The sequence below is a fragment of the Botryllus schlosseri genome, chromosome 4 (genome assembly GCF_051294905.1).
Source record: "Botryllus schlosseri isolate E-star chromosome 4, Bs_hap1, whole genome shotgun sequence".
Classification (NCBI taxonomy): Eukaryota; Metazoa; Chordata; class Ascidiacea; order Stolidobranchia; family Styelidae; genus Botryllus; species Botryllus schlosseri.
Window position 1 is genome coordinate 30,209,569 of NC_137239.1, and position 12,602 is coordinate 30,222,170.

General features: G+C 42.9%; 1 protein-coding gene across 1 annotated transcript in view; it reads right to left on the bottom strand.

Annotated features, from left to right (window-relative positions):
• Nucleotides 1-4,363: 4,363 nt before the first annotated feature.
• LOC145437817 (fibrillin-1-like) overlaps nucleotides 4,364-12,602 on the bottom strand; it is a 42,252-nt gene continuing 34,013 nt past the window's right edge. Inside the window, exons 50-59 of the mRNA XM_080315114.1 lie at nucleotides 11,270-11,404; nucleotides 10,300-10,425; nucleotides 9,293-9,445; nucleotides 8,881-9,060; nucleotides 8,208-8,330; nucleotides 7,910-8,013; nucleotides 7,705-7,849; nucleotides 6,989-7,202; nucleotides 6,453-6,599; nucleotides 4,364-5,280 (exon numbers count right to left, since the gene is read on the bottom strand). Of these exons, the coding sequence (XP_080171240.1) occupies nucleotides 4,731-5,280; nucleotides 6,453-6,599; nucleotides 6,989-7,202; nucleotides 7,705-7,849; nucleotides 7,910-8,013; nucleotides 8,208-8,330; nucleotides 8,881-9,060; nucleotides 9,293-9,445; nucleotides 10,300-10,425; nucleotides 11,270-11,404 (1,877 nt within the window). The 3' untranslated portion in view covers nucleotides 4,364-4,730. The remainder of the gene's footprint in view (nucleotides 5,281-6,452; nucleotides 6,600-6,988; nucleotides 7,203-7,704; nucleotides 7,850-7,909; nucleotides 8,014-8,207; nucleotides 8,331-8,880; nucleotides 9,061-9,292; nucleotides 9,446-10,299; nucleotides 10,426-11,269; nucleotides 11,405-12,602) is intronic.

Below are 12,602 nucleotides of genomic sequence, written 5' to 3' on the forward strand. Positions count from 1 at the left end.
GACACTTCTACATGGAATACAACGCTTTTTTGTCTGCCGCTTCCACGTGCTTGCCCCCCAAAAGACATATGGACCAGAGCAGTGACTCCGAACTGCGGCCCCCAGCTAGCCTTCTTGCGGCCCTCACAAAAATATTGAGAAATCGATTTATGAAAAAATATTTATAATTATAAAATACTCTTGCTTGGCTTGGAGTCTGGAGTTTTCAATTAGGATTGCAGGATAGTTGTGAGTAGACTGCTAAGATGACGTCACTGCTGTTTCAATGCAATGTGCTCTAACTTTCCAGTTGAACGAGCAGTACCTATAGATAGGTATTGACAGGACCGTAACTGCCGCACCCCAAGCCCCCTAATTGGGGGGAGTGAGCTCGAAGGGGGCCCACAATTATTTAGTGAATTAGCATAAATTATGGAGTATTTTATGAAATGTTATGCAACTTTTTTAAAAAATTTCAAGTTTCCAAGTACCTTAATTATTGGGTACTCTTCCACCAAGATAAAATACGCAAGATTAATAGAAGTGGGCATATCGGCGTTCGCCATTACCGCGCCACGACGCACGAAGACATAGAAAGTTTTAGGCCATGTAACATGCGACTCCAAGAAGTGTGCCAGAACGATCGGCAGCGAGAAAACCTTGGCCGAAAAGGACTGCCCTTACGCTAGGCTTACCATATTTTGGAAATCTAAAAAGAGGACACTTTTTCAGAAATTTCAGACTTGCAAAACCGGACAAGAATTCTAAAAAACCGGTAAATTTTTCCCACTTTGTGATCGGTTGACTAAAAAAAATGGTCATCTTTTCGCTCAGAGCTAAAATCACCCTTTTTCACTCCGAAATACCCGCCGGACCTTTACTTCTGTGCTAATTTGCGGCATATCACTCGCAGTTTGCTCTAAATCTGACCTAAATTTTCAAAAAAGAGGACAAAATCTCAAAAAAGAGGACAAAAGGGCGTCCTCCGAGGACACTTTCAAAAAAGTCAAAAAAGAGGACAAATCCTCTTAAAAGAGGACGTATGGTAAGCCTACCTTACGCTGACCGAAAACTTCGTTATGTATATACAAAATACATATAGGTATAATTGACCATAGGCGCCTAAATGACTGGCGCCGGATGTTCGTGTATTGGCAATCTGAACCTCACGAGACAAATAGGATACCATCTCCCAGGGAAGAATTATATGCCAGTGGAGAACTACCAATTTGAAATCGTGTGCATCTTTTAGTTTGGTACGTTTGGGCGATTCTATATTTTTTGATATATCAGACTGGAGGTCACGAAATAACATCATGCAACGAAGTCGTACCAACGGGTCCGCCCGTCCGAATATGCCTAATTATTATTTACGGGGCCCTACAGTTTCCAAGACACCTCACTCAGCTCTACCGGTAAATATGATCACGTGAGCAGAGAGGACAAGTAATTGATAGCAATATAAATGAAATTCCCGATCTTATAGACCTATTATAGTTTGAATTATCGAATTATCGCTGGCTCACTCAACGGGGATCCTGATTTCGTGGAAAAAGCGAACAATGGGGTTGAGGGTCGGTTTATCACCCTATGGGAGCTCAAGACCTAAGTTTTTTTTTTTTTTTTGGGGGGGGGGCTGACGAAGTGCTGTTTCGTTCCTGGCAACTGCTATACGCCCTTTTCAAACACAACTCACTCGGCTCAACCGGTCAATCTGATTACGTGAGCAGAGAGAGGATAAAAATTGATACCAATATATATGCAATTCCCGATTATATTGACCGATTCAATCATGAATTATAGAAATTTTTCGCGCTTGGCGCGATTAGTCGAGAGAAGCTGCCCAAAACGGACACCCGATTTAGATGATAAATAGCGGTAAACCTTCATCTAGCCAGAGAGGGGGGCTGGGGGGCTTCGAAGCTCGGTTTATCACCCTATGGGGGTCCAAGAGCAACGTTTCGGGGGGGGGGGGGCTGACGAAGTGCTGTTACGGCCCTGGGTATCGATAACTAATTTACGGATAAATGTGCAACAAGTGACTCACGATTGAATACGCCGAAATGCGTTCTGCTTAGCCGACAAAAAGCGGCATAATTGGTAGTCCTATAGCTCGCGACGCAAGCGTCCGAATAATTTGATATGTCGGTGTTTATCGAAACCAAGTGTCGCACTGATTCGAAAAATACGAATTGAAGTCTCGCCAGGGCAATAAAACTACTCCGAAATAGCCAGCAAAGGTTGATTGATCTGAACAACGGGATCGCGGCAACACAATGGCCAATGGCGACAAGGTAATGATCGGAGCAATGCCAATTTTCATATTTTGGTGACTATTTTGGGTTCTTTTCATTAACCTGGTATTCGTGCGGCCCCGACCGTACTCTGAAATTCTAAATTTGGCCCTGCCACCGAAAAAGGTAGGGAACCACTGGACTAGAGTGAGATCGGCGTTGTCCCTTTCGGGATATGCGAGTTGTGAATGGTGAAATGCAGTGCTCCCACTCCTAGTCTTTTTACACTGGCTCTAGTGTATTTTTTTATAAAAATTATGCAAATCTAGTGTTTTTTCATGAAGAAAGACATTTATATGAAGATGTTATTTTGATATGCTTTACATAATACATACTTTGACGAATAATAATTTCCATACGTAACCACCTGCTCAATCAGCACAAGATCAAACCATAGGTAAAATGCCTCGCGGCCGCTCATTTCTATCACTGGCAAAGTTAAGATCCCGAGATTAATTCCAGGATATTCGACATAAAGTGGCAAGCGATAAAATCAGGTGGCAAGTGACGGACGGCGAGATCGATATGTCAGGTCGTGGTCCGGTAAATGGTGAGGGCTGACTACTAGGCTATTCACTCAGCAGAAATTGCTTGTATTTCGACTTGAATGTGGACAGGACATGCTCGACGACTGTCGGATAGCCGGCGAAATACTGTTCCACACTTCAGGTCCGGCATATTTGATAGAGCGATGATAGAGCGAGATAGTGTAATGGTTATGCGTCCGGCTTCTCGAGCGGTAGGTCGTGGGTTCGATCCCCGGCCGGGTCATACCAAAGACTCGAAAAATGGTATCCTCAGTTATCCTGCTAGGCGCTCAGCAATCACGGATAGCATGGAGGAGAAAAAAACGGGGGCGCAGACTAGATGACCTCATGGGGCCGTATCGCAACTCCGTCGCCAAAGCATCTCGATGGTGCAGGCGAGAAAGAATATCATATCTCTCTCTCTCTCTCTCAACCATATGATAGTTGGACGACGTCGCCGCGCGTGTGTCGTAGGCCTACTTATGCACTTTTGATACCGAGGTAAAGAAGTCATTGAAGTGTTCGGGGCAGTGGTCGCAGTGGAACTGATACATAAACTTTGCAATTTCTAGTTTCCGCATATATCTTTTATGTTTAGAACACCAACTTTTTTGAGCAGTGATTGGACACACATCCTGGTCTCTTTAAGGCCCTGGCTATAATACGGAGGACCTGATGTTGTAGTTTTTGTAGCGCCAGTGCCAGCGCTTTGACGTTCTTCCCACGTAGCCACAATCACAGTGACACTTAAATTCGTAAACTACATTGCTCTGTTGAAGTGCGGGAAGCAGACTTGGACAACTATGAATGAAGCGCAAAAGCAAATGGATCCCTCGACCATACCTACTTTTGAAACTGGCCTACTTACTATAGTAAGGTATCCTACTGCCATTGAAGTAGTTTTGACACATCTTGTAAATGGCCGCTCCTACTTTTAATTGAGTAGAAATTTACAGCGTTATATAGTTTGGTCCTTGAAGTTTTTGCGGCATACACAATAATAACAAATAATGTCGTCAAGTGTTATGATTATTGGGTACCCTTCCCCTAATTATTCCGCCCGAATATGAGTAATTATTATTTACGGTCCCTACATTTTCCAAGACACCCCACTCAGCTCTACTGGTAAATCTGATAACGTGAGCAGAGAAAGATTAAAAATTGATAGCAATATTTATGCAATTCCCGACCATATTGAGAATTAATTATAAAAAGCTTTACGCGCGTTTAGGGGAAATAAGCCCACCCATTAAGCATTACAACAAATCTCGCTGATAAGTAGCGGGGTTTTCAGAGATACCAATTTTACTGGTCAAGTCTTTGGTCAGGGATTGCACCCACGACCAACCAATCGCGAAGCCGGACGTTCCACCATTAAACTATCTTGTCGGTCGAACAAGCACCAAAGAGACTGCAGTCTCACTTCTAACTCCCCACCCTCTGGTATAAGATTTGTAGCTTGTTCTTTCGTTTCAAGTGTTTAAATACAAGACATTCTCAGCAAATATTCTGTGACGCTATCTTGTCGGTTCAAGTTGATAGGAGAATAGAACACGCCAAACATTACAACGCTTTTTCATGAATTTTATTGATACAGGCGGCTACAAAATACTTGGAAATCTACATCGAACGATACACGTAAAACGTAAATTGTAGACGAAAACGCAGGAAGGGTTGAATTGACGTCATACCTTGGATTAGAAGCGACGCAGCAAGACATATTGGATTTCCTACCGAACAATTGAAAAAGGAAAACGGCTTTTTGTACAATCAACACGAAGGGAGGTAAAAAGTCAGGAGTGTATCGGAATGGTGCACACGTGACGCATTACTTCGATGGATTTTCAATGTGCTTTCTATTGGGGTCACAGTTCACGTCGCACGACGCATTCAGATACGGTTCAGGTAAATATTTCAGGTATACTTTGATTTAATTGTCAAAATTGAGTTCGACTGCGAGCTTGGTCGGTTTGACGAGGGCTTGCTCGATCTCCTCGCTGTTGAGAGACTCTCTCGCGGCCGTGCTGGCATCTAGCGTCGGAATCATTTCGATCTGTAAGTGATATTTGCCCGGCGACATCGAATGACTGGCGCCGTTCAGGTGAAGATAGTGGACTGTGCCTTCAGAAATTTGCTTCTTGTGAATGCGGAAGATTCTGTGATCGTTTCCTTGGACGATGCGGTATTTCGTGTGCTCGCTGAGAGGCCTGAGCGCCGGGATGAGTTGAAGCAGGTGCTCGCGATTGGCCAGCTCGCCCAGTCCGAAGTGCATGATGATGGGCATGGACACGTTGACAGGCGGGGCGTTCTCGTCGTCTGCCCTGACCTCTTCCATGACGGCCGCTACAGAGCGCCTTTGCCTCATGCCGCCGTGCATAGGTGGACAGTTGTAACAGCGGCCCCTTGTTTGACCGTAAGGATTGTAAGGCGCAGGGTTGTAGGTGGGTTGCTGGAATCCTCGTGGGCCATTCATGCAATGCCTGAACAGAGAAGGATGAACTTTATCCTTGATCAAACAGAAATAGATAGCTAACAACGAATGAAGTAACGGGTACTTGTACTGTTGTAAGAGTTCCATATTCAAGTAGGTATGATTTTCAAATACTTTCTACTTCCAGTTCAAGTTCAGTGGGCAAAACCAGGCCTTGAATATTCAATTTTGTACATACTTGGAAATCCCTACTGGTAGTTGTACTTGAGTAGAATTATACAACATTACATTTGCTGGAGTATCCACATGACTACTTTGACCACCTCTGACAAGTACACTGTCTAAAGGGCTGTTCAAAAAAAACTTTTTTTCCTGAATCTTGCTGGCTAGGTGATTAAATCGTTAGGTTGCGTTAAAAATGACGCACACTCGCACACCAAATTTGAATTCATTCCAACCGGTAATCGCGGATTTCTTACAGTTTGAAAATTTTGAATTTACAAAAAACGCAAAAATTTATTTTTCAAATTTTTCGGTCAACCCCATGAAATTGTTGCGCCGTCTTCAAAAATGATGCAAAACAAATTTGACTCAATTCCAACCCGTAGAAGCAGAGTTACTCGAGTTTTTCGATGATAATTCTTGGATTATCCACCGATCAAGGATAATCCCAGAATTATCAAAGAAAAACTCAAACAGCTCCGCTTAAATTTCATGGGGTTGACAGAAAAATTTGAAAAATCTTTTTTTTGCATTTTTTAGTAAATTCAAAATTTTCAAACTGCAAGAAATCCGCGATTACCGGTTGCAATGTATTAAAAAATTGGGACGGGGACCTTTTAAGGCAACCTAACGATTTAATTACCTAGCCAGCAAGATTTGGGAATTTTTTTTTTTTGGAACAGCCCTTGAGCTGTTTGTAAGGAAATGCTTATCAATAAAGAATAGCAATACTAGTTAACTTATAGCAGCTAACAGAAAAATGGGAAGAAATTTCTGGGATAAGTAGGGTACTAGTGCTAATATGACGATGGGAGGTAATCAAGTTAGTCTTTATAAATAGGGTGTGGAAGCTACCAAGGTCCTACGTTTATAAAGTCTGTGATACGGCAATTGACTTATATGTTGCAGTAGTGCATTCGAAATGATAGGTCAATACGAGTACCGCAGTTAATAGATTACTATTAGCTAAGTAGAAATGAGCATCAATTGTAGACTCACCCGCCGCCATAACGGAAGAAGTTTCTCGGGCAGCCGCATTGGTAGCCTCCGAATCTGTTGTTGCATCCGAAATTGCAAGGATTGCCTTGGAAGCGACATTCGTTCACATCAGAGCATCCTCCTCCTCTACCTCCCATAACGAAGCCCCTGTTACATTTTGAAAGTCAGCACTCACGGTCACATCGAAATGACGCTAATCTAATTTGTGACATGTTTGTATGCTTCCATTAAAACCTACTCTCATTTCTGGTTTTCCTGAAAATGCTACAAGAGAAATGTATCGTGAGAACACCAAAGCTTGCTGTACAAACATTTGTCATTGTCGTGCTCATGACAATGACTATGAATGAACTGAGCATGAATTTTGTTATATTTCCGTCCAATTAAAAACTTACTTCAATTTTCAACTTTTTGGCAAATTCACTCATTTTAATTCGAATTCGAATTTGGAAAAACTGTAGCAAAAATGTAATTGTAGTCTAATTAGGAAAAGCTGAAAATTTTCTAGTTGTCCACACAGATCTATTGACACGCACCTGTTGCAACCGCATCTGAACTGTCCGTTTTCGTTTTGCATGCAGACACCGCCCCGGCAAGGATTGTGTCTGCAGTCATCCACTTCGAAGCATCTCAGTCTCTGGAAGTTGTACTTGAAACCAAGCCCGCAGCCAGGCACGCATCTAATGCTGTCGCCAACATTCATGCACATCTGTCTGCCGCACAAACCTTGTTGCTGGTCGCACGGAAGTCCTGGCACAGAGAGAGAGATACTTATTGTTTCATTCAACCGTAATGCATAACTATTTTTGATCACACCTGCATCCAACAAGCACACTGTCTCTTACGAATAGTAATTCTAGGTAACGGATAGCAGCAAATACCAAAAATTGGAAACAAAATCAGGTATTAGTGTTGATATAGTTTTAGATGTAATAAAGTATGTCATTTTGGAATCCACCATACACTTATGTTGCGGTGGAGTATTCTAAATCATTGGTTTTCAGCCGCAAATTTTTGGATTTGAAAAAATAGTAGTTACGGTCTACAATAAATAACCAATTTGCCACTGTAAATACTGATTTTTTCTAATCCTTCGCCTGCAAAATTTGAAAAAAAACCCGTTTTTTTTAACAGTCCTATCGTAAAGCTGTCTAGTTCGGATACGTGCCTTAAGCTAGATTTCATATCTTTTGAATATCGGCAGAACATATCATCGTTATCGGCTCAATATTATGATATCGGTCATCCTTACCAATGCAGCCATCGCCGTTGGGCGTCTTCTCGTAACCTGGCGCGCACACGCAGTGGTATCCTCCCACGTCATTCACACATTCCGCGTTCTTTCCGCAAATGGTGCCGTCCAGCTTGCATTCATCTTTGTCCACACAGGACTCATTCTAAATGCGCGCATCACGATGACAATAGCTACAAGAAAGTAATTGAAGTGTATCGCTCACCATGTGCAGAGTGAAACCGCTCGGGCATCCACACCTGTAACTGCCGATGCTGTTGTGGCATATGAATTGACAAGCGTGATGTTTGGTTGCACATTCGTCGATATCTGCCAAACGCGACAAGTCTGTTACTATGCCAAGTGCAAGGGGCAACAGCAGTCTTGTATAAACTACAGCATTTTCAAAACTTTTCAAAAGGCGCAACTAGAACTAGAACTGCTCAAAAACACCGGTAATTAGTTGACCGTCAACCAACGACATAGTTTGTACGAGTCTGGCGACAAGAACATGAAAAACCCACCGACACATCTCATTGTGTTGGTGATCTGATAACCGGCCGGACATTCGCATTTGTAGCCTCCGATTGTGTTTCTGCATCGCGAACCGCCAGCACATCCGTTCGGAAGCATGCATTCGTCGATATCTGCAACAGGGAGCAGGATAGTAACTAGGAATGACCCGAGCCAGGTCATATGACCCAAGACGTGGACGGCCAAGACAGACAAGCACTTCCTTGGAACTTTCCAGAATAGTAAGCTACCATATTATTGGGATTTCGTCTATCAGAACTGGTCCTTGTAAAATAAGGCCAGATACTGCGTCAAGTGAGGAAAACGACTATGCGAGGCAATCAATGTCATCCAGAACTGTAAAAAAGCGGGTTGATCAGGACTGAACTCGGAAATGAACAGTGAACACAATGACTTGGACTTGACTCGGTGTTGAATTTTAAATAGCTCAACTTGAGTCGGGTCAAAAGCCAAAACTATAATAGTCGAATTGACTTGTGACTCGGTTAAAACCCTACCTCGGTCTATCATGAACCGGTGAACTAGTCGGCAACGATCACATAATGACTTCCAAGTCACTTGAAAAGTTGACTCAAGTTAAATCACGTTAAAAAATGACTAAAGCCAATTCAGTCCGACTGGTCACGGCAAATGCTGTCTGCGAATGGCAGGTAGTCATCTTACCAACGCAGGCCTTCTTGCCCTCGATGGGGGTGAAGCCTCGGTCGCACAGGCACTGATAAGACCCGAGGATGTTCTGACAGGTCCCGTTCTGGCAGAGACCCGGCCGGACCACGCAGTCATCGATGTCCTCGCCGGTTTCCGTGAAGCCAGCGCCGTGCGGGCACAGGTCAATGAAGGCAGCTGCCAAACAAAGTATCGTTGATGAGGAAAACATCACTACGCAATCTCCAGAGCAGAGTTGAACGACTAGGGGATTTTGAATTCGACAAAATTAGATAGGGTTTGTATGATAGCTACACAGCATTTTCCAAATTACATTAGAATGACAGCTATTTTTTCTACTTGTGTGTGTTCCCACATCCCACACTGATTACGTAGACCCCCTGTCAATCACGATCACCCCTCCACCCACCTGTGCCTCTTGAGGGGCACAATTCGCAGCTGGCCCCCCAACCAGATCCGTGTCCACAGCAGCAACTCGTTTTTGTGACTGGATTTCCGGAAGCCGCAGTCACCTCGCAGGCACGTTGGTGGACCGCCATGTAACAGAGACCTTCTCTCAGATCTGCGACAAAAAGATCTTGTTAAGGCCAGGGTGGCCACAATCATTGGAGTAATGAGGGATGATTTTTTCGAGTGTTGATATTGTTCACTGTTTGCCACTAAAGAGTTAATTCATCAATTGTTCCATTATGTACCTTTCATGCGACCACAAATAATATAATGGCAGTTCTAAAGGAGGAAAGGACGTAGTTTATTTTTGTCCTTGATGTTTTTGCGGCATATACACCGACTCATGATACACATACACACGATCTGCGCATATGCATACCATGAGTACATGATGTGCATATGCCGCTGGACAAGGAAGTGCAGATATAGCCTTTACGGCTTTCTGAGCCATGCACCACCCCTCCATGCTATCCCAGTAATGCATGAGCGCCAAGCAGGGAAGCCATGGATACCAGTTTTACTAATCAGGTCTTTGGTCTGACTCGGCCGGGAATCGAACCCTCGACCTACCGATCAAGAAGCCGGACGCTTAACCATTACGCTATCTTGTCGGTCTGCATCATCGCATCGCAGCATACGTGTACAAACATGCTATACAAATTTAGGCACGCTACTGGAAGTGACATTTTGCCGCGATCAACCCACAGCATCGTCCAAAGTGCAATAAAATAGGTGCGACCGAAAAAATAGCATGTGATGTGGAAGTCGTATCATATTCTTTGTGGTGGCGTGAAAGGTACATGTTTCAACTTTTCATATCATCCTTACTATGTGGAGTCGTAATGAACGACAATACTTGACTTGAAGCCTAACACTCAATTTAGAATGGAATCGTTCAGGCAGTGGATTTTGCCGAGTTCTAGTTACGGCAAGAAGAGAGTTGAGAATGGATGCACTGACACCCACCGATGCATCTGCGTTTCTGTTCGTCGTATTCGTAGCCTTCGAAGCAACGACACCGGTACGAGCCTTCCTCGTCGATGCATTCTCCTCCATAGCATACATTGGTGTTGGTATCGCATTCATCCACGTCTGGAAAAAAACCAATACAAATCGACCTTAGAATAGCATTTTGAGGCACTCCACTTCAATGTACAATCCAATATCGTGTTGATATTGAAATAAACCCAAATATATTAGGCTGACACTCGTCAGGGGTAATGGTCAGCAACTAGAGAGTTGTAATGGATTTAGTATATGGACAATTGTATCACCAATTATGACGTCACCTTCATGGATGATAAAATTGTTAGGTTACCTAATTTAAGCCTACACACCAAATCTGGTTCAATTATAACCCGTAGAAGCGGAGTTATTGCCGTCGAAAAATTTGTATTACGAATAAAATAGTATTTACGGTGACCAATTCTTCAATTATTTATGATAGCGGTTTCCAACGTAAATACTATTTTATTCAAATCCAAATTTTTTGACGGCAATAACTACGCTTCCACTGGTTGGAATTGAACCAAATTTGGTGAGTCGTTTCTATAGACAACCTAACACTTTCATGGGGTGACCAGAAAATTTTAAAATTTTTTGTTATTTATTTTTAGAAAATAAATAGAAACTTTCTTCTCCTGTAGCAATGCGGCTACTGGTTGGAATTGAGCCAAATTTGGTGTGTAGGCTTACATTAGGTAACCTAACTATTTTATCAAGTAGCCAGTACGATTTGAGAAAAAAAAGTCATTTTTGAAGAGCCCTACTGTACAGCAAGCTTGGCTCGTAGCATGTTGAGGAAAAAGAGAAATTAGATTAAAAATAAAATCAGAGCATAAAACATTTCACGAATTGGATGAGAATTAGATTACTGTCATTGTCCAAGGCACACAAATGAAAGAAGAATGTTAGTTGCGGACCATTCGCGACTTACTAATGCATTCGTCGGTGCCTTTCTGTTTGTGATAACCAGGTTGGCAATTGCAAGTGTAGAAGCCGATCTCGTTCTTGCAGGTCATGCCTTTCTCGTCGCAGTTGTTCAAGTCTGGGTCCGAGCATTCGTCGATATCTGAACGGAAAACGTGAATGGTATAGAACGCCAATCCGTCCTCTAATGGAGGGTTCTCAAACTGCGGTACACGAGACAGATTTTATGGTAGTCATATGCGAATGTCACAATTTAAGGCGGAACGAGCACCGATAATAATGATTGTTAGTATTCTTTAGCTCTTCGTGCTGAAGATTTCCTTGAAAACTACTTGTTCTGTTCAAGTCTACATACATTCGCGGGTATCGACCATGAACCAGACAAAGCCGCGTTCCAACCTAACTCATGTTCACCGGCAGTCTTTACCAATTGTTTCTAGGTCTGACATGCGGCCAGAGTTCAATGAGCTTGTTACCAACGCGGATGACTCATTGACTGCAATAGCCATGGAAGCACATTAAATTCATTACATACCGTTTTTAATCTCTATGCTTTAAAGGGGGGCACTGCACTCTAAAAATGATGTGGCCTCAAATTGAGGGCAAAACGGAAAAAAAAATTTGGCCTTAGCCGTGTTCTTCGGCATGCCACCGTAATGGAGCTGCAATTTATTGAAATTTCCACAAAAACTTCACGCTCCAGCAGTCACGCAGAGATCGGACTTTACATCGTTGTCAGCCGATGTTATGAAGCAAATATGTCGTACATGATTTATGTCCTAAAGAAATAGAATACACTAGGCCTGATTTTGACATAAATCTCATGACTGGACAGTGGACATCTTCCGTTGAACGTGGTATCTAAACCACCTTGGCGTGTACGACATATTTCCTTCATAACATCGCCTGACAACGATATAAAGTTCGATCTCTGGGTGACTGCTGGAGCGTGAAGTTGCTATTGAAATTTCAATGAATTGCAGCTCCATTACGGTGGCGTTCCGAAGAACACGGCTGAGTCCAATTTTTTTTTTCCGTTTTGCCCTTCAATTTGAGTACACATCATTTTTAGAGTGTAGTGCATCTTTAGGCATAAAAGTTTACATTAGATACGATTTATTCCTTGTATAGGTGGATAAATGTGCCGATTCAGGAATCTGGCCTGCCAAGTACTTCATTTTCGCATATCACACCTGTCGACCGGAGAAGTTGCCCACCCGGACAAATCCTCTTGAAAGAGATATGGCAACCCTAATGTCGCTGCTCTATTCAAATTGTGTACCACAAGGGTACGAGATTGAAAAGTTTGAGAGCCCCCGCTCTGAAGGATAAATCTCGTA